A 27337-nucleotide genomic window follows, 5' to 3' on the forward strand; every position below is an offset into this window, starting at 1 on the left:
GGAAAGATGGACATGTTCTCCCCTCTTAAAATGTTTCCTGTCTTTTTCCCTATTGACTTGCATAAGTTTTCATTGAGTTTGATTTTCCAAAGCTTTACTGTTCAGTCAGTTTAAGCATGACAGCTACCAAACTTCATTTGCTACCCCAGACAATGCCATCAAACACTCATTGAATGGCACTTTGACTCCCACTTGAATTTTTGTCTGGAGGACCTTGGAGGACTTTGTCTGGGCTGGAGGTGCCATTGTGGCAATTTGTTTTAGTGTGAATTCATATTTATCACTTTTTTTGGGGGCTCTGACCTAAATTTTTTGCGGCCTCAATCTAAAATCTCGCCTAGGACAGCAACATAGTCAGGGGCGGCCCTGTATCAAATAGTTGGAGCCATCACTGCCTCTTATTTTCAAAGCAGAAGCCAGACTAGACCCTGTTGACACATGAGGGAAAACCTGGATGATGCAGTCCATCCTGAGAGTGACTGGTACTTATATGGTCATAAAAATCCTTAGTATGCACATACCTCTCTCATTAAACACAGCTTTATCTGTACCCCCCTCCCTCCTCTAAGCTCTTTCAAGTTCATTTTTTTCTGCTCCTGTTGCCCTGCCCAGTGGCTGTCACCCCTCCACCCGGGTACGCCTTCAGCAGAACATGATTGGTCCAAAGTGGGAGAATTATAGAAGACACGGCAGTCATTGGTTCAGAGGGGCGGTACAAGCGGGACGGTACCCGCCTCGTCCAGGACCGCACCCCGGCTGGCTACGTACTGAGGGAAATTAAGCGAACCAGTGAGCAGCCAGTGGAAGAGGGAGGGCAGAAGGAAGAGGGGGAGAAAGAAAAAAAAAAGATAGAAAGAGTGACTGAAGCAGAGAAAGAGAGGGAGGAAACGAGCACTGTAGTTTAGCCTGAACTCTCTGAGAAGCTGCTGTCGACAGGAAAAGAAGTTTGACTCACGGCGACGCTGACTGAGCCACTTGGTTGTTGTTAGCCATCCTCTGAAAGGCGTCCTGCACCCAAAAAGCAGGTAATACTCTCAACTTATTTCTGCCTGCCATGCTCTCTCTTTCCCTCTGTGTACTCTTTCATATAACTCATTCAATCTGCTCAGCAAGTGCGCTGAACCAGGAAGCACGGGTTGCTACTTCATCGTTGCAACTTCAGCAACCCGACCTCCAGAACTAATTTAAACCGGGGTTTCTTCAACTTTGCAGCACCACAGTACATATAAGTTGTTATTCAAGCTTTTAAACACGCACCTGTGTGCGACATGTGAGCTCTAAAGCTCGACAAAACTACAACAGCAGCAGCAGCATTGTGGCAGCTGGCGAGAAGCTGAAGCCATAACGGCAGAGCAGGAAGTGATTCGCTTGAATGAGTCACAGAAAAAGGCCGGTGAAGAGTTTTTGAGACCAACCGGGGAAGCAAACTGAAGAAAAGTTGAATTGAGACTACATGGACACAGCGGGAAGTGTATGAGTCAGTTTGTGGTTAAAGTTTTTGGTGTGCAGCGGCCAGAAACGGACGCTGTGTGTGTGTGGTCAGTAATATGTCTGCTTGCTGGCGGCATGACGTCACTTGGTTCACCGGTGGACTGAAGAAAAAAGAAAAAAGAAAAAAAAAACGGCGCTGCGCTTTTCCGCCGCTGATCAGCTTAACCTCAGTGAAGCATGACATCTGCATGTCTGTGGACTTTGTCTTTCTGTCCCTATAGTTTCGATGCCAGCCTACAGGGCAACCTTCAAGAGGCTCTGACAAAAAGAGGAACACATTTGGCTGTGATTTAGTTCACAAGAGGTGAAAACTGATTATCCTCACCATGTGTTTCCTTCCCATTTTATGTAGATGGCTCATTAGATTGGACAAAATCATGAGTTGAAGTGATATGGTTATTTTTGCATGTTCAGTATATCTATTTGTTTATCAGTCATTGTTATATGTGATTTTTCAAAACATTGCATCATTTCTTTTTATTTATTCAACTTTTATTCAACCAGGATGCCTCTTGACATACATGATCTCTATTACAAGAGAGGCCTGTTGAAAATTGCAGCGTAGAATACCAGAGTCACATAAAATATTTAGAACATTCACACATAACATAATACAGGACTTGAGAGTTGCACTTTAGGGTTGGGCCATATATCGATATTCTGTTGATATCATGATGTGAGACTAAATATCATCTTTGATATTGGATATCAGGATATGGCATAAGGGTTGTCTCTTCCTGGTTTTAAAAGCTGCATTACAGTAAAGTGATGTCATTATCTGAACTTAACAGACTGTTCTAGCTGCTCTAGTATTTCTTTACTCACTTAGTCATTATAAACACATTACTGATGATTATTTATCAAATATCTCATTGTTTAAATATTTTGTGAAAGCAGTCATCCCTGCAATATCGTTGCAATATTGATATTGAGGTATTTGGTTAAAAATGTTTTTGATATTTGATTTTGTCCATATCGCCCAGCCCTAGTTGCATTCTTCATAAAAGACATTTCCAGATGATGTTTGGGTGTGTAGTGTGAAACTACAGTTGTGTCAAATTCAGAGCAGAATTTGGAGACTCTGAAGATTATTCATGTGGAGTTCCTGGTCTGATAAATGAAACTGGAGAACGCATTTAACAGAACTAAGTGGGTATTGTCATACACAATTTGGTTTTTTTTTATCAATTAGCCAGATTTTACTCAGAATAATGACTGAAATACACAATTATGTCATCTGAAAATGACCAGGTTTGTCTTCTAATTACCATGCAGTCTGCTGTGACAAACATAAACCAGGCAACAAAAGAGTTTTCCATGGTTTAAGAGATTTTATATCAATATAAAGCCAAGTTAAATCAATTATATTTCATAGCCCAATGTAATAAATCACAAATTTTCCCCAGCAAACTTTACAATCTGTAAAACCTACAAAACCCTCTAATCTTAGACTGTTGATTTTCATCAGAGGAGGAGACATGCAGTAAATGTACAAATGTAATATGGAAATATTAGTTCAAACATATTATTAAGAAAAAATCTTTGAGTGTCAGGTAAAGTGTAAAAGTGTTTGGAGCGCAGAATGTGAATCAGTAAAAAACATCAGATAACTTTGTCTTCAGATTATTGTCATTTCTTTCCATATTACCCAGCAACAGTCAGGACATAAGTGATCACAGGCATTTCATTTTTATTCATTCAGGCTCATACAAAAGCACATGTTACAGCACCAAACTCCATTTTTTTTTATTCATGCAGACCAATCTTAGCAAGGTTCTTATAATCTCAGACTTGTCTCAGATCTGAGGTTTCACATTCTCTTCCGGCCTACCTCTGCCATTTTATTGTACACCTACAACACAAGTGTTATGCTATGTCAGTACAATTTGTGTTTGCTCTCTCAGATGGGACATCATTGTATTTGCACTTTGGGAAGCAAACAGACTCTGGTATGCTTGCACACCCTTCGGATTTTAAGTCAGTAAGGCGCTGCGTGGCTCACTATTTGCAAAAAATTACTCATGAACTCAACCTCACGTCAGACTGTGCATCAAAGCGCTAACAACTCTGGTATTCCTCCACCAAACCTGCTTCTCATTGTACAAAGTGTTAGCGGTCTCACGGGGAGTGAGAGCAGCACCTTTTTTGCTTTCACTTGTAATCAGAGCCATAAACTTCTATCCAGCTGACGCTTGCCAACATGCAATTAAACCACAGTGTGAACATACCACATTAATAACTTTTGGATACTCAGGCATCCACATAGTGGTTCATGGTGAAATAGTCATTACAGTAGATGAATAAACAAACATATGTGTGTGTGTAGTCATATGTAGCCTGTAAGCATTTCTTTATGAAGGTTTTCTTTCATGATAGTGTGTCTCAGACGACACACCTACATAAAGCAGCGCTAGTCATTTACTGCTTGAGGAAGACATATCGGTAAATACTTATCCTTAAAGGGGCACGTTGGGTGACAGGTAGTATGTCATATCCTGTTATTGCATTTGAGTCATGAATTAAATTCAGCTCATGTATTGCGCAATGGCTTCTCTAGAGGCCAGTGATTCTCACTCATTGCCAGTTTTGGTGCAGTTATGGAGCCCCCCACGGAGAGCGTTACATTCCATCAGTTGTGTGTCAGCAGTGTCCATACTTGAGGCCCCCTGGGAGATTTACTGTAGGCTAGACAAAATTAAACACAGACATCTTAAAATCTGAAACAAGGAGCTGGCTGTTCAATCTTCTCAAAATGATACAGTCTGAGTGAACATGCCTGTGGATGTTTAGATTTCATTGAAGGGCAGTCATCCTGTCTGAGGCAGATTGCCTTCAGGCCCTTTGCTTTTGTTGTAAATGTTAGCACAATGTGAGGAGGGCAGCGTGACACAGTTTGGCACACTGCAAACCACAGTTGTCTTCCGCTATGAAGTTTCAAAGAGGTTTTAAAATATGTGAGGTATTTCTCATTTTGTTTGTTTGTGTGTATGTGACCTCTTAACTGCATTCACCGGTCCAATTATATCTTCACCTCTGATTGTCTGTACGAGGCTGACAGCGGAGACACATGATAACACAGGCTGGAAAAGCTCACAAAAACCGCTCTAAGCTAAAGCTTGAGCTAGAGCTGAAACAATTAATGGATTGATAGATTAGTCGATAGAGAGCAAATGAATCTACAACTATTCTGGTCATGAATTCATCGTTTGTCATTTATGAAGCAAATATGTCAAAAATTCACTGGCTCCCGCTTCTTAAATGTTAATATTTGCAATAGTAAATACATATTTTAAGGTTTTGGACTGTTCTTATGATAAAAGCTATTTGTTAAACTGTGATGGGCGTATTTCCCTATTTTTGACATTTTATCAAAAAAAAACTAACTAGCAGTAGGCAATAAGAATTATCGTTAGTTTCAACCCTAGTCTGAGCCAAATCAGTCTTAATAATGCACAATATGTCCACATATCTACCAGCTTGTCCCAGACAATGAAAAGAGCTGAAAAGGAGGCTGTCAGATGGGATGGTTCCAATGTTCTTTTCTCAGTACATTGCTTGTGCATTTTCTTTTAATACTTAATACTAGTAATACTTGTTGTTGATGATTGATAGGGTAGGGAAATGTCATGCATATCCTAGTTTTCTACAAGCCCCAGTCAGCTGAGATTCATTCATGCAGGCAAAACATTCCAGTCTGAGCGGAGACGGCTGAGATTCTCCATTAACCATGGCAGAGCTGATCATGCCACTCCTCGGTATGTAGTTATTGTGCTGCTTATAGTCAACACTGGGTGAAATTCACTTGTTTATCCAGAGGTAGACATAATGTCTGTTGTCAGACTGGTAATGGACACGGTATCAAACAGACTTGGACACTCAACGTGAAGTGTGTGCACTCTTTACATTGTGCCATATTTCACTAATGTTGGTCTTTTAATTCAGGTCTTTCAAACAGCTACTTTTTCTTGAATGTTTTGTCTATTTATGTTCTGCCCAAAAATATTTCTTGGGGTTGACATGAACAGCATAATTAAGTTGCCTCAGTCAGAATGCTTGAACTGGCTTGGCTGGAGGATACATTTGCACCAGTGTCTGCTGTTGGTTTCCCATTTCCCTTTACTGCTGTTTATTTCTTACATTTCCTTGTTGTCTCAGTCTCTTCATCAGACCTTTCTCAGTGCCCCCTGTTGCCTGTCTGTGTTCTCCTTCATTTTCCCTTCCCGGACTCCCCCTCCCTCCCTCCCCCTCCCTCCCTCCCTCACAGCACGCACCTGTAAGGGTACAATAGAACTGAACAATACCAGGAAATGGCTGCGCTCTGACTTCAACCACATACAGAAAGGAGTTATTCAGACTTGTGATCCCAAGGATGGACCTTGACCATGCCTCTTTTAATGATAACTTGTGGCCCAGTAGATAATACTGCTGTCTGCTTTGTGGTAATAAAGATGAGGTAGTGCTCCATCAGAGTGACCTACAGTCAGTAGTCTTCTCCGGCGTGCCAGTTTAATGATCCCAAGTTCCTGTTCGTTTAAGATTAGGTCACAGTCAGCACCTGGCTGTCTACTTGCCAACATAACTCCCTTGTAGAGAAGAGTAAGTTTATTGTAGTTGTCAAACATTTTAGGGATATTCTTAACACACTACTGTTGCCTCGCATTTGGCTCGTTACTGTAAATACAGGTGATACCAAGTGAAGTAAAACATTTTTACAGAAGGAAGAGACCTAATTGGTGGTGATTGCTGTCAAGCACAGTTGTGTTACTGTGTCAGAAAATGGAGTCTGTCCATGGTTTGGTGTGTGTAGGTGTGGGAGTTGCACACCTGGCGTGTCACTGTGTGAAGTCAGTGATACCTCAGAGATTGTGCAACACATTCACCAGTCACTGAACTTTGAAACATGCTGCGTCTACCTTCTGGCGCCCATTAGACAATATATTCCCATGTCAATCTAAATCACACTGCACATCTGATACCAAGGTTGTCAAACTAGCATGTGGTCCTGAGGTCTGTGAGTGCATCATTTGATGAGATTGTTCAAATGAGATAGACTTATATTGTCTGTTCATCATCTGAGTTTGCTTTCTTTACTGACTCAAAGGGAGTATCCCAGATAGAGATAACATGTGATAAGGCTAAAAAGAGCCATAAAATAATCCAGAAGGGTGAAGGAGATATAGGTTTAGAGGTGAAATACTGAAAGCAGATTGTCTTCACTGGGTCTGTCAGAAATGAACGACCGAGCTGTGCCAGTGCAGCATTCCTCTGAAAAAAAAAAAAATATTGCTGACAAAATTATTGCTGACAAACAGAAATGTGTATCTTAACTCCCCTCTGCATTCTTTCAGTGTCTGTTAAAAGGCTTACGTAACCCTCTGTCTATTTATTGAATGGGTCAATACTGTCAGGAGTGCTTTAGTAAAAGGGCAAACTGGTACTGTGCAGTATCTGTTCTGTTTTGTCAAAGAACCAGTCAATTGTGCACTCAGTGGTTTAATCAGATAGCTGTTTGAATGGTAGACATGGAATTTGTTCTATGACCCTGAAAATGATGTGCTTATCTCACCAACACCCTCTTTATAATTATCTGTCTTCCCTGTCATTTAACTTAAGTGTGCAACCGACGGTATGCAGAAAGTTAATTAGGGAGGAGTGTGTGAAAACTAGTTAGCAAGCGAGCGCTAATGGATATATGGCTGAAATAGGTGGCTAAAAGTAGTGAAGAAACGGTTGATTAGCTAAAAGTAACGGATAAATAGTTGAATAGTGAGCTTAAAATAGGAAATGGAGAGAGAGAAGATTCGACCCGAGTGGTGGTTTTGACTGTTTAATTATATTTAAAAAATGTAACCCTGTTATTTGTCCATTTATCATCAATAATTAAATAAAATCCAATTAAATCAGTTCAGACTTAACATATTTGGAACATGATGGGTCATTTCAAAGAAGGGGCACATCTGAGAGGGCTGTTGGGGTACATGAGACCAAAAAAAAAAGTTGGGAACCACTGGTGTAGGTGAAGTACTGAGAGCTTTAGTAAGACCTTGAATGGGCCTCTAGTTGTAAATGGTGGATGGCATTGGCCAGCTTACAGTTCAAAGTGAAATTGGATCTTGGTCGGGGCAGGAATGTGAAAAGTAATGTGGAAAGTGATGCAGATCTGTCATGCAGTGCGGTTATTTTCCAGCAAGGGCTTAATTTACTTCTCAGTCTTCGGAGCCGCTCAGCGTGCGCTCAAGAAAACGCCACCTTCCCTCCTCCTTGAAAGACTCCACAACAAGTTCCACAAATGGCAAAATAGTTTTCTCAGTTTGTCATTTCCTCTTTTCCTCCCCTCTCTTCTCCTTGCCACACCCTTCCCACTTTCAGGGAAGGAGAGCGAAGGGGAGAGAGAGAGAGAGAGAGAGAGAGCGCGCGCTGATGTGTGAGCCCATAATGAATTTTGACTGACTCAGTACCCTTCCAGTCTTTGTCTGGCACCCACTCCCTGTTGCATGAGAGAGCAAACCACCAGTCGGTAGATCATTGGACAGTGAGGGGGATGAAAGTGGTACAGCCAAGACAAAAGAGGGACAGCAGTATTTGTTTGAAAGGGGGAACATAAACAGAAAGCAGTGACAACAGTACAAAACAATATTCACAACATGAGGAGGACAGCTGAGGACTGGCTCAGGTTAAGCCAGCTGGGATGTTGTGATGGGATGCAGTAGAGTGTTATTGACTGTGCTGTCATGCTATTAATATTCCTGTCAATGGGGCAGTCAACACAGCACAGCTAGTTTATGGGCTCCCTTAAGCCAGGCCAAGAGGGGAGATGCACAAATTTGACTGTACATGGTCATGCTGTGGTAAAAGTCGTCATTCTTGGGTTTTTACAGTAACTCAGGGAGAGTCAGTGTGGTGGAAAGGAATGAGAGGGAGTCTGATGGACGGACGGACGGACTCAGACTTAGAAAGACCAGGGTTGACCTGATTTCTAAACAGGACAACAGTGACGGAAAAGGACGCTCCGTAGCTCTTCCCTCTTCCTCTCCTCTCCTCGATCCTCCTCCACCTCGCTCTCAAAGTCCTGCATTACTTCCTCCTTGTGTAACCACATTCTGGTCTCTGTGATGAGGCTAGTTTCTAAAACCGGCCTCCGCTCTCTTCCTCTTGTTATTTATTTTATGGTTCCTTTTCCTCTTTCATGTAGGCAGCTGCTTTGACTGGATACTTCCAACTCTGTTTTCATTTGGGCATTTTTAAAATATAATCCCTTAATGGTATTTCAGTCAGGCTCCATAAAGTTCCGAGATTTTTGGCAAGGGTTAGTTTCGGGATGACAGTGTCCTACCTACTGTCATGTATTCAGTTAATTGGTAATCCTTGTTATGATTAACTCGACCAGCTAATCTCATCATGAATGGGTCTCAACAGAATAGATGGTGAATGCTTTCACAGCTGAGCAGTGTTGCAAAGTGACAAGGAATCAGGGAAAACCTTGATTGTTACAGGATTATGGAGAACCTGGCAGGGAGGCAGTGGGAACCTGAGCCATGAACTTGAAGTGTTGGGTGGGCGTGATTAATTTTATTGCACACCGTTTTATCTCAATGTCAAGTCATCATCCATGTCAGGCTCCACAAGGAAAGGCCTGGGTCCTAAATTTGTCCGATGGGAGTTTTTTATCCATCTTCTTCTCTCTACTTTCAATATAGAGCAGCGCTTGTCAAACTAGAATAGCTGAGTAATTTTAGTCCTCATGCCACTCTCTGGAGAGGTAGCTTGAAGTGTGTCACCGTTATCTGTGTCAAGCATGTGTGGCAGACATCAACAGACTGGACTTGTCTTTTTTTTCTCCTTAACAAATAATGTCAGCAGCTTGCAGAAATATATAGTTTAGCTGTTTCTGTAGTGAAACATAAAACTCCCTGCAGTGAATGAACTTTGGTTCACGATTTATTAAGGTTGCTTCCTTTAAGCAATAGATGCTTAAATCATTTGAACAGTGAACAGATGGTGTCTGTATTTGTTAAAAGTATTTGAGATGCTGTTTTCATGGTGGCCTCCCTGCACTCGAAGCATGATGTTAAAACATAGCAAGCTAAAGCAACACCAGAGCCTGTGGGTGTGTTCAGTCTGTTCTATTTCACATCTTGTTTTTGGCAAACAACAAAGCAACAGGGATTATAATCAGCCATGGCTCATATTCAACCCTGCATGGGGCCAACTGATCCAAATATACTGGAAAAAGTAAAGGCGAAATGGACTCTAAAGGAGCATGGGAACATAGTCAAACACACACATGGACTGAGAGCTCTCAGGTCTGTTCGATACATGCAGCCATGGGATGGGTGTGTGCTTTCAGTGCGAGGTGATGCTGATCTCTTCTGAGTGATGAAACCCCTGAAGGCACACATGACCTTCTGACGTGATGGGAATAAGGGGAAGGCAAAAACAGGAAGGAAAGCCAGAGAATAGGTCTGAGAAAGATGTAAGGGGGGACATAATGGGACAGAGGACAAAAAATTTGTGGAATTCCTTTGCTTGCCGTCTCTCCTCTGATAAAGAGTGAGTATGGGAGGAATGTGACCCTGAAAAGACTGGATAAACAGAAGAGGGAGGGAGGGAGGGGAGGTGGGGGGGCGGGGGGTGTTAGGATCCTGGAGAGGGAGAGGAGTGTGACTGAAGGCAGAGGAGGGCGAGTGGAGCCAGCTGAGAGGTATAGGAGGACTAATTTGCCCTGCTCTGTTACAGGATGGGGTCTGTAGACTAGAGATGAGTTTAGAGGGGGGGGGGGTGAGCAGTGATGGACGTCAGCTGTAGCGCAGCCTGACAGTGTTGATGGAGGATGGAGAGCGGCAGGGGTCATGAGAAGAATGGCTCTGCCTCTGCTTTCTTTCTCACAGATCAGGGTTAATGTGCTGGAACAGACGCAACCCCATTAAATTCAGCGACCTCTCTTTCGAAAGACTCTCAAGGGTCTGTCACCTCTTCTCAATACAGTTGTGGAATGTGTAGTTTCTATTTTGACAAGAGCATTGCCCTAGTTGATGTAACTTTGCAATATTTATTACCAGTACCCATCACTACAATGATGGTAACTAAAATAAAAGTCACTGTTATTTTGGAGAGACAATGTGTGAGCTATGCAGACACGTGGTTTTTCCCCAGTCAACTTTCTTAGAAATGCTTAGAAATGTTCATTAATAAAAGTATTATTCTTGCATCGACTACACTGCACTGTTGTTTCCAAGCAATTTTTAAAAATGCTGAGCATGAGAATCAGGCACCAGTGTCCCATCCCACTGGACCACATTGCAATGCGAAATTACTCCCATGGATTGTTTTAGTCATGATGAATATAAGAACGGGCTGAACCCGACCTCTGCTGTGATTTTCTAAGTGTTTGCATATGCAAAGATGGCACTGCTCTCTGTTTTCCCTCAGCGGTGAGGGGACATTGAGAAAGGCTATAACAACCCTGGCAGTGGTGGGAGAAAGGTGTCACGCTCCCGCTGTGCTTAAATGATAATTGAGATGGTAAAGTCTGGGGCAACGGTGTCAGTGAAAGCACACCATGTTCAGTTAATTGCCCAGAGTCTCTCTGCACTCGCTCTAGTTGGGCTTCTCACACGGTCTTCCTCTCCCTCAATACTGGTAATACTTGTCTAGTCACTTTCTATGTGGGTTGAACCGCAGTACTCCCTGACAACATGTTATTTATGAGTTTTCAGGTGTATTAAAGCAGCTTGTGGAGCACTTATGCTGGCTCAAGATGTATACCAAAATTCAGCATGTAGTGTTTAATATCAGGACGTTTAATCTAGTTTGACAATTACCCTCCTCTTCAATCTGATCTGCTTATCAACCCAATATTAAGAAACAAATTGTTTGAGGACAGTCCTCCTCAAAGCGCAGAATCTGTGCAGTTGTTACATAAGTTCTGTCTTTTAAAGCGTTCAGCAAGTCTGCTTCACTAGTGACCCTTTTCCACTGCAGAAACCTGTTGGGAAATAAAGAGTTTTACCTGCACGGTGACTGCAATAACCTAGCCCCAGCTGTTCCTGCACCTAAAAAGTCACTGCTCAAGATGTAGTATTCACTGATGGGTGGAGATCACTGTACATAACGTCTCTTACTGGTTAAACACAAGCCTCAAGACTGCCACAGCTCACGATCCACATACTGCCACAGCTGTTAACAGCATTCATTCAGAGTCATTGGTTGTTGTTAGTATCAATAATAGGACTCAGGATAGGAATATATTCAAGTGTTTTTAACTTTAAAACAAACACAGCACCTGATATCCCAACTAGACTAAAAAAGAGCAGCACAAAGAGATACTAGGCTACAGAGAAACAATGAACAAGACAAACAATTCTTCATTTACTAATTCTTATGTACTAAATAAGAAAAATAACCAAGAATCATTACTTGAATACCAGAAACTGTAAAGGAACAAGACGACTTTGGGTGTTGTTTGCAAGACGTAGTGACTCAAATGAAGCTTTCCTCTTTTTAATCCTTCATCTCTTATCTTTGATCTTCACAGTTCTTTGAAGCAGAAAGAGACGTTTGATTCCTGATTTAGTAACCAGTTTTGGTTCCTGATACTATTTACTTGATAAGGGCCATGCCATTCCTGCAGAGGTATATGTTATCTCTCCAAGATCACCCACTGAACTCCCCTCCCCTCTCTGAACAGGCGCCCTGACCAACCCAGTAGAAACATTAATAAAGACATGCTCCTTCACAGGCTTCCGAACCAGCAGACAGACGTGTGTGTGTGTGTGTGTGTGTGTGTGATTGTGTGTGTGTGTGTTGGAGCACTCAGCCAAGCTGGAGGCACCTCTGCTGTGAGATGGACATGAGTCCCTGTGATCCTGGGCAAATGTTTCTCCTCTGTCACCCAGATGGTCCAGCAGCTGGAAATTTGATTAAGTATCCACAGCAGTTGAGCAGGGAGCAACATGAAGCCTTGTTTGACATGGTTGTGCTTTATGTCGACCCAACCTAACTCGAGCAGACATTTCCTGTTGCACATCACATCAGTGGTGACCTTTGCATTCCTCAGATAGCATGTGAAGATGGAAGAATAGCAAAGGTCTAGTGCTGTAAACTCAACCTTTTCTTACACAACTACTCTGCCTTTTTTCTGCTGGATATTATTGAAGAAGTGTAGCAATAAACAAATATGCCCTACATATATATTAAAGCAACAAACATAACGAATGGTTTGATGTCAGAGTTTCTGACCTCTGTCAATGATAGTCTTAATTTTGTAGCACTGACCACAAACATTCTTTCTCTCTCTCTGAAACAGCCACCATGTCAGACGCAGACAAGTTCCTGTATGTGGACCGCAATCTGGTCAACAACCCGCTGGCACAGGCTGACTGGGCCACCAAGAAGCTGGTATGGGTGCCCTCGGAGCGCCTGGGCTTCGAAGCCGGCTCTGTGAAGGAGGAGCGCGGCGATGAGTGCGTGGTGGAGCTGGCAGACTCTGGTAAGAAGATCAGGGTGAACAAGGACGACATCCAGAAGATGAACCCGCCCAAGTTCAGCAAGGTGGAGGACATGGCCGAGCTCACCTGCTTAAACGAAGCCTCCGTGCTGCACAACCTGAAGGAGAGATACTACTCTGGTCTCATTTATGTGAGTATAGAGCTGTCTTAAACACAAAAGGCCTTGAACAAAGCATTGATTCATACATCGTACCTCTTTTCTTCGTTGGATTGTACCTCATGTTTGCTGAAATGCAATGCAGCAGTGATGCATGAGGCTAATTTTAGTTTCTGTCCCACTTCTGGTTCCAGCGCTAGTGTATTTTTCCAAGACGATTCTTTGCAGTCTTCATTAATATTTTTAATGCCTATCTTGAATTTTAGAATAAAATGCAGCTACATGTTATATTTCACATCCCTAGCGTTATGTTCCTGCTGTTACGTTACCATTGTCCGGGTAATGTTTTGGCTTGGTCTAAAGCATTTCCTTTAAATTCTTATGTAATCCCACTGGCTTATAGAAAATGATCTACCATGGCCTCTCTCCAAACCAATTTATCTCTCTGTCCAACCTCCTAATTACCTCCATTAGGCCCCATTGTTTTAGACAACCCATTGTGTGCAAACTGTCACAGCAAACAAAGAGTGCAATATGTTATTGTATGAATGGTATGCAAGCACTCTTTTCCTTCACCCTCTAACTCTGCCTCTCTCTTCTTTTTTTTATTCTCTCTAATATGTTGTTAGCTCTCTCTCTCTCTCTCTCTCTCTCTCTCTCTCTCTCTCTCTCTCTCTCTCTCTCTCTCTCTCTCTCTCTCTCTCTCTCTCTCTCTCTCTCTCTCTCTCTCTCTCTCTCTCTCTCTCTCTCTCTCTCTCTCTCTCTCTCTCTCCCCCTCCCTCTCCCCCTCCCCCCTCTCTGTGTTTGGAGTTATCTTGTAAACAGGAAGCTGCAGGGAACAATGCAGTGTGGGGTATGAGATGTGAAGACATAGCTGGGGAAGGAGGGAGGGGTTTCACAGTCCATTTTTTTTTCAAATGGACTTGGAATGTAAATGATGTTGTAACTGCTATTACTTCCCCCATAATTAATGCCATTTATCCCCATGTCCTGTGCTGGGAGTGATTTGGTCTCTCTGACTGTGTGGTGTGACCGAGGTCATATCAACACACCCCTTCCTCACTCCCTCCAGAGATCCAGGCTACGGTTGGCTGGAGTGCCTCTACGCTTTGTAGTCATTAGATTAACCATCTCTCAGGGGAGAGCGGGTACACAGCAGAGGGGAATATGCCTGGTGCAGAAATGTTGGAAGGGCAGCACAAGAATCCAGCAAGTTTTAGAAAAAAAAAAAAAGAAATCTGAAGTTATGTTAGGAGTCTAGATACACAATCCGAATGTGGAAGAAAGAAAAGATTTACTGGAGTTTATAGGAAGGAATGAAGGAGGGATTTACTTTTGGCCTCGAAGCAGAAAAGACAATTTACAATATACAACTGAGATAGCACTTGGCTAGCCTGTTAAGTAACTGTAGTCGTACATCGCTCATCGGTTTTAACTTGTAGCAGGGTGGGGTTGAGATTGCATAACGTAGGAGAGGACCAAATCAGAGTTCATGAGAAACTTTTAGCTTGGTGTTAAAGGGGGATGGGTAGGCTCAGCAAATGGAGAAACTTGTACAGCAGCATATGAAATAACCCAATCCATGATCTTGATCCTGCACTGCACACTATTATATAAATCTCCATTGTGGTACATGTCCAGTTTCTAGGGTTTGGCTTAAAATCATTTCATCTATCCCATTTAACTCAAACACCCTCTTTCACTGGTACCTTCACCCTCCAGGTCTTATGATATGTTCAAGTGCAGCTTTTTTTTAACCACCACCTCTATCTGTTCTGCAGACATACTCTGGCCTCTTCTGTGTCGTCATAAACCCTTACAAGAACCTGCCAATCTACTCAGAGGAGATTGTTGACATGTACAAGGGCAAGAAGAGGCATGAAATGCCGCCCCATATCTATGCCATCACTGACACATCTTACAGAAGCATGATGCAAGGTAAGTCACTGTCGCAGCGCTGACATTGCAAAACTTGCACAAGAACAATAAAGGCTTTATTGAAGAAAATATTATAGTGATGTTTGAAGTCTGTTGGCCTACAATGTTTTTTTTTTCCTTTTGATTCAAACTTTTTCTCAAGCTTGTAATATGAATGTCTTTTAATATTGCATTGTTTTGAGTGGTGACACACAGGGCTCCTAGGAAACAAAGTTTTATGCATACATACTGTAATAATGGCAGCTTATTTGCATCAGTACCCTCTTAAAAATGAACTGAGGTGTATGAGAGTATCCTCTATATTGAGTTTGAGCCTTCAAATACAAGACAAGGGAGCTGCAGAGTATTGGAGTTGATACTAGCAGAGTATTTCATATGATTTACTGGCTCCACTGGCCTCAGCAAATACCAGACTCTAAATTCTAGCTAAGAAGGGTTGTATTTAATAAGAGGCCTTGTGCGGGAGAATGTACAGGGGATGGAAAAAAGTAAATCTGCAATAGATATTAATTTTGTTAAGCTCATATTTCTTGCTCTGGAGACAGATTTTGAAGACAATAGTTTACAGCCATTATGTTAAACAAATATCCTGTCATGTGCTCCTCTTCCTTTGCTAATGTACATTTCCTGTGTTTGGCATACTGTATGTCATCTTACTTTTTTCCTTTTTTTTTTTCCTCCCTCTTACTCTTACCGCATTTTGTAATTATGCAGTGTTTTGTGACTGACGCACCAGTGAGTTGAATCAACAGTTGTGACAAAAACCTGAACATTACAAGCACCTAATTGGTATTTCCTGCAGGGCTATTGTTTTGTAGTGTGATTCTTTAGTGCACCTCCTGTATGTATTGTCTTAGTTTGGCAGCACATCCCCATTTTAGGCCTGTTTCCCTGATGTGCTGAGCTCTGTCATCTGTCATGCATACCACCCAAACTACTCCCCTTCCCACTAGTGCTCTTTTTCTCCATTTTTGGCTCCAGGAAAGAGTTCAGACCACAACGGGTAATTAGCCAGTAAGTTTGAAACCCAGCAGCACCTCCTACAGTTACAGGAAGCCAGATATTGATTTCCTGTCTGTGGCCAATGTACTTCCTGTTGTACAGATGAACTGTATGCGCTGTGGCGATAACATATGCTCGCTTGGAATATGCAGCATTGTTGTTTTTGCAAAGTTTGAATGATCAATATTTGTATTTCTTTTCTGCAGATCGTGAAGACCAGTCCATTCTTTGCACGTGAGTTACATACATCACATACACACATTAAAGAAGCAATCCCTCTGTTATATTAACTTTATTTTAATCAACATTTTGTGTGTTAGACCATACTTTTCTCAATCTATTTCTGTCCCTCTACTCCCTGTTTAGTTTTTTGACTCTCTATTGTTCTCTGTTTGTCTCATATAGAGGAGAGTCTGGTGCTGGTAAGACAGAGAACACCAAAAAGGTCATCCAGTATCTGGCTCACGTGGCCTCCTCTCACAAGACCAAGAAAGATCAGGTCAGTCCTGCTTCTCATCTACCCTGTTCATCCTTCAAACCTTCCTCCCATTACTCTTTTACATCACCCAGTTGTGCCTTTTTTTATCTTTCATCTTACTCTCTCATCTCTCACTTCACTCCACTCCTCTTTCTTTTTTATTTGATTCATTTTCAAGGGAGACACAAGCCCTAATTCCTTCAGTCCTTCAGTCACAGGACCAACATTTTCCTCGTCCTCTGCTCACTTCACCAACCAACTTTTTCATTGTTACTATGATGTGTATCTGTGTGTGTTTGTGTGTGTGTGTGTAAGTGTTCACCAGTGCTACTGGCACTTAACATTAAATGACTGTTAATCCATCATTACATTGTTGTATTCAAACAGTTTATTTTCTGCAGTAGCTGCCACAGAAAAAGAACTGCCATCAAAGGAAAAATGGGCAATCAAGATAATAGCCCTGGAGGTTCAGAAAAACAGTGGTGCAGATTTTAAAGGCTGAACTGAAAAACTCCTGGCACTGACATGTTATATAGACCAGAGGCCTTACTTCATCTGTCATGTATTCGGTTTTGCTGATTTCACCGCATCAAAAAATAAAACTCAGTCGACCACCAAGAGTCGAGCATTACGTCAGACTTCACCGGAAAACTTGCACCACTGTTATCTGAACTGCCAGCGGTATGATAGATGCTGCTCAAAGTGACCCAGTGGGGTTCAATAAAAAAAAACACATCAGTATCTATCATCCTTTTTTTTGAGGTTGTTGTATTTCTCTTTTCCCATCAACAGAACAGCTCGATCCTGTCACATGTGAGTTAACTCTCTCCCTCCATTCGCTCTTCCTCCCCACCTGCTTCTGTCATCACCCTCTTCCTCCGACCCCGCCCTCACCCCTCATTCTCCATCCTCTTCTCACTGGAGCGCACTTTTGTGGTCGCTTTGTATTCAGGGGCAGAGGTGACGTGTTTTGCTAGCCAATAGGAAGTCAAGAGGAAGTTTGTTTGCAGATCAGTGGCAACCGTATGTGTTCCTGTGAAAAATTCAGCCAGACAATAGTAGGATAAGAGGGGAGGGGTCTTCGCTGAAAAAATACAGCGCTTTTTAGACCGTGTGTCAAGAGCTGATAGTCTGGTTGAATTTTTCATAATTTCTGTTGCTCTGTTACTCTGTTCGTGCATCTGAATCCAAAATTTAAGTGTCCTTCTATCTTTGTGCATAAGAAATTTTGCTTGAGAAGCGTGTGTTCATATGAGATCTGTTGCCAACATCCTGCTCAATTCCTGCTGATTATATGAGAAGCTCTGGACAGACACACTGCTGTCTCACGGAGCCGAAATGTCAAAGGTATCAAAGGTTTATACAAAGTGACATGATGAAGAAACAGAATCAGATTTGCTGTATGGCTTGTGAAGAATTTAATAATCCACGGCCTTCAGTCTGTGATCTTTCAGAATCACTCAGGAAAACTTCATAAATTACGCTCAGGTTCACTGCCAAATATGTCTCTTTCAATACTTTTACACACAGCAGAAGGCCATTGCTATGAATTCTTACACCTTCATGTATCTCAACATGTAATATGGTCTTTACCTATGAATCAGTAGAATGGTAGCTTTTAAATTTTAGCTGATGCAATTCCATATTTTTCCTGGATGGATATGAACGACCATCAGCCAAATGGGAGTGTGAAGTTATGCATCTGTGGAGATCTACTGCAATAGAAAGGCCTTTCTAAAAAGCACATATGCCTAGAAAACCAGTTTTTGGAAAAATGCTGGGTAAAAACATGCAAGTTTATGCTTTAGCCTGGTGTGAAGTAGATGCAGAGACTTCACTGTAAGCTGGTAGATATTTAATGTAACCAGGTGACAAATTATGCTTGTTCTTTCTGGATTGTTCTGCTCTGGGTATCGGGTGATGGGTTACTGATGAGGCTCACAGGGTCTCTGGGTGTTTGCAGATTTGGGCACTAACATGACATTATGTGTGGGGGAAAATGCTTGGGTGCAATGTGTGTGTTTGTGTGTATTTCTGGTGTGTGTGTGTGTGTGTGTGTGTGTATATATGGTATCCCTACTTTTTTCTCTCTTTTTAAAAAAATGTTTTGTACAATGTTGTCCCTTCTCCTTGGACGTAAGTACATGTTGTGTAAGTTATCACATACCACCATGTCAACATGAACCAAACTAATTAGTTTCTCACAATGAAGAAACATTCTAGTAATTTCTAGATCATAATCTAGATTATTATATAAAGTTTCCACAATACACCGCAGTGAATTACTCAACGCAACAATTCAACAGTGCAATTCACACAAAACCAAAGGTAGTGTTTAATGATGGGCAAATGGAAAAATGGAAAAAAGTGTTCTTTATATTTTGCTTTGCTGTTCTCCTCATGTCCATCAGGGGGAGCTGGAGAAGCAGCTGCTGCAGGCTAACCCCATCCTTGAGGCCTTTGGAAATGCAAAGACAGTCAAAAATGACAACTCCTCCCGATTTGTAAGACTTAGTGCCACGTCTTGTTTTTAAGACTTCTTACAAACTGCCTGTTGTCCAACTGAACTGTTCAAAACACCTTTTTTTTTCTCCTCCTCAAGGGAAAATTCATCAGGATCAACTTTGATGTCAATGGTTACATTGTCGGTGCCAATATTGAAACTTGTATCCTTGATACTGTGTGGTCACTGCTTCTCTTTTGAATCGAAGACATTGTATTACTTGATCTTGTTTTCAATGCAAGATCAATTAGTCCAAGCATTTAGGATCACTGCAAGAATTTGAAAGTGTCTCACTACAACATAAAAATTGGTTTGCAGAGCTTTGTCGTGCCTAGTATCAGAAAACTTGTCCTTAACTGACTGACCACTAGACTTGTTGGAGAAATCCCGTGCCATCCGTCAGGCCAAGGATGAAAGGACCTTTCATATCTTCTACTACTTGCTCACAGGGGCTGGAGATAAATTGCGTGGTAAGCATCATATTATATGACGCTCTATTAGATATAAGAATTCCTTAAGGATTTTCACAGTAGTGGTGATTGTTTCCTTCTGAAAAGTTACATTCCTGTAAAGATTTTTACCTGCCCTTTGGCTATTTTCTCACTCGGACCATCATTCTCTTTCAGCTGACCTTCTCCTTGAAAATTACAACAACTACCGTTTCCTTTCCAACGGGAATGTCACAATTCCTGGACAACAGGACAAGGACCTGTTTACAGAGACCTTGGAGGCCATGAGGATCATGAGCATCCCAGAGGATGAGCAGATAGGTGAGGCAGAGAGCAAATTATTGTTTTCTCTTCTGTTCTCTAATTTGGACTTTGCCTGCGTTTACCTGCATATTGTTAGTGCAACATAAAACAGTTACCATGTTTGTTCTCTTGTGCAGGCATGCTGAAGGTGGTGGCCTCTGTGCTGCAGCTTGGGAACATGAACTTCAAGAAGGAGCGCCACACAGACCAGGCCTCCATGCCTGACAACACGGGTAAGTCCGACCTTAACTCTCTATGGATCATGGGTCTGAAATAGCTGGCAGTGCTAGAACCTTACAAAATGTTTACAAGAAGTTGATGATCCTAAAGTTTCATTTTTCTTCTCTTTTTCCTCTTAACTCCCATCATCCCTGTTTTCCCCCTCTGCTCTCCTTTCTTCCCCCCGTTTTCTCTTCAACAGCTGCTCAGAAGGTGTGCCACCTCATGGGCATGAATGTCACAGACTTCACCAGGGCCATCCTGTCACCCAGGATCAAGGTGGGCAGAGACTATGTCCAGAAGGCCCAGACCCAGGAGCAAGCAGAGTTTGCTGTAGAGGCCCTGGCCAAGGCCACATATGAGAGGATGTTCCGCTGGCTGGTCATGAGGATCAACAAAGCCCTGGACAAGACCAAGAGACAGGGAGCCTCCTTCATCGGCATCCTAGATATCGCTGGCTTTGAGATCTTTGAGGTAAACAAGTGGCACACTCTAAATGACTTGCCTCCCTGTATGCATCCATACACTTGTGCTTTAGATCAACAGTGTTCCTAACCTTTTGTCTCATGTGTCCCTCCAGTTGAACTCCTTTGAGCAGCTGTGTATCAACTACACCAACGAGAAGTTGCAGCAGCTCTTCAACCACACCATGTTCATCCTGGAGCAGGAGGAGTACCAGAGGGAGGGCATCGAGTGGAGCTTCATTGACTTCGGCCTCGACCTGCAGCCCTGCATTGATCTTATTGAGAAACCTGTGAGTTTGCAAACTTTACTCACCTGTCAAGCTTTCATTTCTTTATTTGACCAAGCATTAATTAATATTATGTATGCAAACATGTATTTTTCACAACTATTTGTATTTGACTTTAAGGTTTTTGTACATATTTGTTATTCCAATGTGTTCAGCACTTCAGAGTCTTTCTATTTCATGCATTAAGACCTGCCCTCTCCCTACTGTGTCCAGGCCAGCCCCCCTGGTATCCTCGCTCTGCTGGATGAGGAGTGCTGGTTCCCCAAGGCCACAGACAAGAGCTTTGTGGAGAAGGTGCTCCAGGAGCAGGGCACACACCCCAAGTTCTTTAAGCCCAAGAAACTGAAGGATGAGGCAGACTTCTGTATTATCCATTACGCCGGCAAGGTAAACATGCAGAATTCATGACGCTGCATCATCACATACTGCCTTCTCATTAATGATTATTTACATGCATTTTGACCTATTTTACAGTTGAACTTGCAGTTTTCCAAAGATATAAGAGTCTAAAAAAGTCGTAAAGACATCTAGACAACAATTTCTGCCTGTTACTCCTCAGGTGGACTACAAAGCAGATGAGTGGCTGATGAAGAACATGGACCCCTTGAATGACAACGTTGCTACACTGCTCAACCAGTCCACTGACAAGTTTGTCTCTGAGCTGTGGAAGGACGGTGAGTTCAGGCAAATGAAAGTTTGTTGTGGTAACCCAAGAATCACTAGCCCCTTTTATACAGAGATCCTGAAAATTTGCCAAACAAAGCCGGCATAATGCTGCCCCTGTGTGTGATTTTTAGATAGCATGCGAGCGTTCCAGAATCAGAGGCGTGACATGTAACACAGCAGCGTCTGTGTTTAGTGTGTGTAATCCCGTCATGCCAGCTCTACCTTCTTACACAGACGTCAATCTGGCAATGTAACTACCTCCCCTGTCAACTTAATGGCGGAACAACAATACCCCCCCCCCATTCTATGTTCATGCCTTTTTATACACAACAGCGAGGTAGAATAACGGCACAACATTCCCGCTTTGAACAGGCTGTGTAAAAGGAGCTACTGTTTCACTTGGGGTGGTGCTTAATATGGGAATAGTTTAACGTTGGTTTCCTGTTCCTGTTTTTACATTTCATAGTGCTTTCTTTCTCTTTTTATTGTCTGGTTTGTTGACCTTTGTTTTTACCTTTTTTCAAATCCCATCCATTTCTTCCTCTGTACGGCCCCATTTTGTCTGTCGTTCTTTTCCAAATTTCTTTTACTGGGTCTCAGAGGTTCAGAATTGTCAGAGAGCCTATTTTTATCAGCGTTTTCCTATTCTACACTCAGACTCAGGTGACAAGGTTTCTTTTTCATTTCTTTAGTCTTTCCCTTTTACTCCGCCTCTTTGTCACGTTTAAACATGCTTATTTCCACCTAAATCTTTTTTGCCGTTCGTGGTGCTTCCATCCATTTCTCCTAAATGATCAAAGCTGTGTTTGGGTTTTAAGCTTCCTTTCAAAAGATGTCAGTAAAATTTTGTGAGCTGCTTTTGTGTGCAGTAACGTATCTTCTGGTGGACTTGAAGCTCTGTCATTGAACTCTCCTTTTCTCCCCTTGTGTAATAGTGTTGTTTGGGACTCCTGGTGTTGGTCATGGGTACTGCAGCGATGGGTATATACTGCATGGGCTTGGTTTGATTTGAATTTTTTTTTTTTTTTTTTTTTTTTTTTTTTTTTTGTCATCACAAAAATACATTCCCACTGCAACCCTCAAAGTTTGTCACCTTTCCGACACACACACACACACATTTAAGTGAACCACCACACATAATTTTCACTCAGAAATACAAACTGGCAGTGTTAACAGTTTAAGTCCACTCACAGCACTATTTTTTATTTTTTTCATTATAGTGTGACTGTCATCTCCCCACGCTTCACTGGCATTTTGTGAATCCCCTCCGTCATCTCCTCCTCATTGGTTTCCCTCCGCATTCACTCAATGTTTGTGTGTTGTCTCACTGGTTCTGGTTTTTTGAACATTACTGCCTCTATTCTCTCCTGGTGTATGTTTACCAAGAGGAAGTGGAGAGACAGCGGTCATGCATTTGGTTTGAGTTTGCCTGGTTAAATATTCAAATCATTAAATGAAACCCACTGACTTCTTACAACAAGTCTCTCCTCTCTATATTTCTCTCTATTGTTCCCTCTTTCAGTGGACCGCATTGTGGGTCTGGATAAGGTGTCTGGCATGTCAGAGATGCCCGGTGCTTTTAAGACCCGCAAGGGCATGTTCCGCACAGTGGGTCAGCTGTACAAGGAGCAGCTGTCCAAGCTCATGGCCACTCTGAGGAACACAAACCCCAACTTTGTCCGCTGCATCATCCCCAACCACGAGAAAAAGGTATCAGAGAAATACTGGCATTCATGATACTGCTGAATTGAGTTGGTGCTGTATCTGTTTGCTGATCAGCAAATATTCCTCCCTTCTCTTTTCTCCTCCTCCAGGCTGGTAAACTGGACCCCCACCTGGTTCTGGACCAGCTGAGATGTAATGGTGTGCTGGAGGGAATCCGTATCTGCAGACAGGGCTTCCCCAACCGCATCGTCTTCCAGGAGTTCAGACAGAGGTAACAGAACGTTGAGCGCATTGTTCCCATTGCTGCTTGCTGTCAGGCAGGTATGTGTTAGAAAATACAAAATCCTATCATCTTACCCTCTCCAGATATGAAATCCTCACTCCCAATGCCATCCCCAAAGGCTTCATGGATGGAAAGCAGGCCTGCGTGCTCATGGTAAGGCTGTACAACATTCTGGCTAAGCTCCACAATATCAAGTCCTAGAAAAGCCAAATGCATCACTGTTCAGTGGGATTGATCAGCACGTTTCCTGTCCTGTCAGATCAAAAGCCTGGAGCTGGATCCCAACCTGTACCGGATTGGCCAGAGTAAAGTTTTCTTCAGAGCAGGAGTCCTGGCTCACCTGGAGGAGGAGAGGGACATGAAGATCACAGACATCATCATCAGTTTCCAGGCATGGTGCCGTGGCTACGTGGCCCGCAGGTAGGAAGAGACGAGCATTATTGCGATCCTGTTCAGTAGCTACTGACAAAATCATTTGGAGCATAATTTGAGTGACAACATTTTCAAAACACTTTTATTCAAACTGGAACTAGACTTTTCCTGCATTTCAGCCTTTATTTTGCTCAGGGTTGTTATAAGAAATTGACCCCGGTGAATCCTTCTACATCCAGCTGAGCAAAAATATCAACATAATTAATTAATAATAATTGTGTATTGATAGATATTATATAATGAAAATTTGTTATAAACTGTGTCTGTTGTGAAACACATATTAATCTTTATCTGATATTGCTCCATAGGGCTTTCGCCAAGAGACAGCAGCAGCTGACTGCCATGAAGGTGATCCAGAGGAACTGTGCCGCCTATCTTAAACTCAGGAACTGGCAGTGGTGGAGGCTCTTCACCAAGGTGAACCTCAGTCTTTTCCTCCTATAACATCTTCTCCAACATCTTTGCTACTGTATTTTTCGCAAGCTTATCCCCTCTTTGCACATTCATCCCTTTTGTGTTTTCTAACCCCCGTCTTTTGTCACCATTATGTCCTTAGGTGAAGCCCCTGCTGCAAGTCAGCAGGCAGGAGGAGGAGATGCAGGCCAAGGATGAAGAGCTGAGTAAGGTGAAGGAGAAACATCTGTATGCTGAGCGGCAGCTTCAGGAGATGGAGGAGAAACAGCAGCAGGTAAACTTTAAGAAACCACGTTCTTGGTTAATTTCGTTTTCTGTCCCATATCAGGAATTGATATGAAATGTAGAGTTTAGACTAAACACTGTACTCAATGATAGATGTTGAATGAAGATGCTTTTCTTGACTTAAACTAACTTATGCACAACATTAAAGTCATCCTTTTTCGCTTCTGACCTATGTTCTACATCTGAGTCAGGTATTCAGCACCATACCATATTGATAATTTTGCTCTGCTTGCAGCTGAGTGCTGAGAAGATGGCCCTGCAGGAGCAGCTCCAGGCAGAAACAGAACTGTGTGCTGAGGCTGAAGAGATGAGAGCCCGTCTTGCTGCCAGGAAGCAGGAGCTGGAGGAGATCCTCCACGACCTGGAGGCCCGTGTGGAGGAGGAGGAAGAGCGTGCCTCTCATCTGACAGCAGAGAAAAAGAAGATGCAGCAAAACATTGGAGTAAGTAGGGAGAGTGAGAACGAAACACACATGAATCTTTCTATACACCCACTAATTAAGTAGACACTGTGAACAGTTCATAGGATAGTTACTGTTTGATTTGAGTAAGATTATCCTATCCATATTTGTCAGCCTTGCCAACCCTGCTGTCATTTTTCTGGAAATAGGACTTGGAGCAGCAGCTGGATGAGGAGGAGGCAGCCAGACAGAAGCTGCAGCTGGAGAAGGTCACCCTGGAAGCCAAGATGAAGAAGATTGAAGACGATGTCATGGTTCTAGATGACCAGAACAGCAAACTCAACAAGGTTAGAATGAAAAGAACGATAACTATGGTTTCCCAGCTTCTGGGCATTGTGACACGCTACACTTTTTTACAGACTTAGTGTCTACTTCTGTGCTTGATTTGAATCTTCTTCAAATTTTCTGTGAGAATAACAAAAGTGTGTGTCACCTGTGGGGATACTTATCATTTACCATATTTGTGAATACAGGAGAAGAAGCTGTTGGAGGAGAGGATCTCTGAGTTCACAACCAACCTGGCTGAGGAGGAGGAGAAATCCAAGAGCCTGCAGAAACTCAAGACGAAACACGAGGCCATGATCACCGACCTGGAAGGTAGGATTACATAATGGGGACATGATGGCCACTATAGATCCCACTGGTTTTAACAGGAGAAGTTGTTACACAGATTTTAATGTTCTCATCTCATATTTGTTCTTTTTCTTTTCTGTCAGACCGACTGCGCAGGGAGGAGAAGGGGCGCCAGGAACTGGAGAAGAACCGGCGCAAGCTGGAGGGCGACTTCACTGAGATACACGACCAGATTGCTGAGCTGCAGGCCCAGATTGCTGAGCTCCGTGCCCAACTAGCCAAGAAGGAGGAAGAGCTCCAGGCTGCTCTGGCCAGGTCTGTATGGACTCTACAACTCATCGTTTTGTTGTAATTTGGAGGTTTAAACAGTTTAAGGGTATGTGTTTGAACTTGTTGTCCTATACTCAGTTATCAGTCAGTAGTGGTATTGTAGATTATTTTAATGAAATGGATAATGGATGGATGGTAGTTTGATGGCGATTCCCCCAGCTTCTGCTCCATTACTTATTTTTTTCTGACCTACTCCTCCCTGAAGGATTGAGGAGGAGGCAGCTCAGAAGAACCTGGCCCAGAAAAAGATCCGTGAGATGGAGGCTCAGCTCTCTGAACTCCAGGAGGATTTGGAGCTGGAGAGGCAGGCCCGCACCAAGGCAGAGAAACACCGTCGGGACCTGGGAGAGGAGCTTGAGGCCCTCAAGACTGAGCTGGAGGACACTCTGGATTCCACCGCTGCTCAGCAAGAACTCAGGTAGACATGTTTGTACAGGGATAACTCTGATAGCTGGAACTGTACAAACTTCTGCCCATCATGTTATGTGGCATTACTAATAAATCTGTTTCCCATTTGAGGCCATTTTACATCTTGACACAAGTAAATTAACCTCTCGTCTCCCTGCTCAGGAGCAAACGTGAGACAGAGGTGGCACATCTTAAAAAGACCCTGGACGAAGAAGCCAAAATCCACGAACAGCAGCTGGGTGAGATGAGACAGAAACACGGTCAGGCCTTCGACGAGCTGAATGAGCAGCTGGAGCAGGCTAAGAGGGTAATTTAAATCTTTTTTTTGTTTGTTTGTTTTGTAAGCCTTCTATTCGCCTTAATTTCTTTCTTTCTTTGACTTTTTTCCCCCTCATTTTTTTGCTTGTCCCTCCCTGCAGAACAAAGTGTCGATGGAGAAGGCCAAGCAGGCTCTGGAGTCTGAGAGGAACGAGCTCACCATTGAGCTGCAGTCGCTGATGCAGGGTAAAGGAGACTCAGAGCATCGCAGGAAGAAGGCTGAGGCCCAGGTCCAGGAGCTGCAGCTCAAACATTCAGAGAGTGAACGCCAGAGGGTGGAGCTGGCTGAGAAACTCTCCAAAGTGCAGGTACTTTATGTGCTAAATGATAAGTGTAAGCCTTAACTGACTGATTATTCCACACATTGTAAATGTACAGGTCCACACAAACTGAAAACTTAGTAGATTAGTCTTTTCTATTCAGTGGTTCACTTGTTGGTCCTTTCTTGTCCACAGGCTGAACTGGATAATGTCAGTGGTGTCCTGAGTGAGGTGGAGGGCAAGTCCATCAAGGCAGCCAAAGACTGCTCTGCTGTGGAGTCCCAGCTGCAGGATGTTCAGGTACGCTGCCACAGAGCAAACACATACATACTTCATACTTTATACCCTCCTATATGTTCAGGAATGACACTGCTGTGGTCTAAAACTAAATAAAACTTTCCCTCCCCTCAGGAGAGGGAAAAGAGACACACAGACCATATCCATTTGACTTGAGATATTAATGATTAAACCCTCGCCCGCAGCTCTTTATCTAACATTTATTGTT

General features: G+C 42.8%; 1 protein-coding gene across 2 annotated transcripts in view; it reads left to right on the top strand.

Moving 5' to 3' along the window:
• Positions 1-737: 737 nt before the first annotated feature.
• The window catches only part of LOC122967121 (myosin-9-like), a 32168-nt gene continuing 5568 nt past the window's right edge, over positions 738-27337 (top strand). Inside the window, exons 1-29 of one of the 2 annotated variants that reach the window (XM_044331583.1) lie at positions 738-1025; positions 12797-13128; positions 14877-15033; positions 16242-16269; positions 16441-16534; positions 17306-17326; positions 18925-19017; positions 19116-19179; positions 19388-19486; positions 19643-19786; positions 19906-20001; positions 20190-20461; positions 20568-20741; positions 20952-21125; positions 21298-21412; positions 22927-23114; positions 23219-23340; positions 23436-23505; positions 23612-23772; positions 24093-24201; positions 24341-24472; positions 24719-24925; positions 25093-25230; positions 25417-25540; positions 25660-25831; positions 26052-26264; positions 26417-26561; positions 26674-26880; positions 27028-27132. In XM_044331583.1, coding sequence (XP_044187518.1) covers positions 12802-13128; positions 14877-15033; positions 16242-16269; positions 16441-16534; positions 17306-17326; positions 18925-19017; positions 19116-19179; positions 19388-19486; positions 19643-19786; positions 19906-20001; positions 20190-20461; positions 20568-20741; positions 20952-21125; positions 21298-21412; positions 22927-23114; positions 23219-23340; positions 23436-23505; positions 23612-23772; positions 24093-24201; positions 24341-24472; positions 24719-24925; positions 25093-25230; positions 25417-25540; positions 25660-25831; positions 26052-26264; positions 26417-26561; positions 26674-26880; positions 27028-27132 — 3951 coding nt within the window. In that variant the 5' untranslated portion in view covers positions 738-1025; positions 12797-12801. The remainder of the gene's footprint in view (positions 1026-12796; positions 13129-14876; positions 15034-16241; positions 16270-16440; positions 16535-17305; positions 17327-18924; positions 19018-19115; positions 19180-19387; positions 19487-19642; positions 19787-19905; positions 20002-20189; positions 20462-20567; positions 20742-20951; positions 21126-21297; positions 21413-22926; positions 23115-23218; positions 23341-23435; positions 23506-23611; positions 23773-24092; positions 24202-24340; positions 24473-24718; positions 24926-25092; positions 25231-25416; positions 25541-25659; positions 25832-26051; positions 26265-26416; positions 26562-26673; positions 26881-27027; positions 27133-27337) is intronic. The other variant, XM_044331584.1, reaches the window with a different exon arrangement.

Source organism: Thunnus albacares, chromosome 17 (assembly GCF_914725855.1).
Source record: "Thunnus albacares chromosome 17, fThuAlb1.1, whole genome shotgun sequence".
Lineage (NCBI taxonomy): Eukaryota > Metazoa > Chordata > Actinopteri > Scombriformes > Scombridae > Thunnus > Thunnus albacares.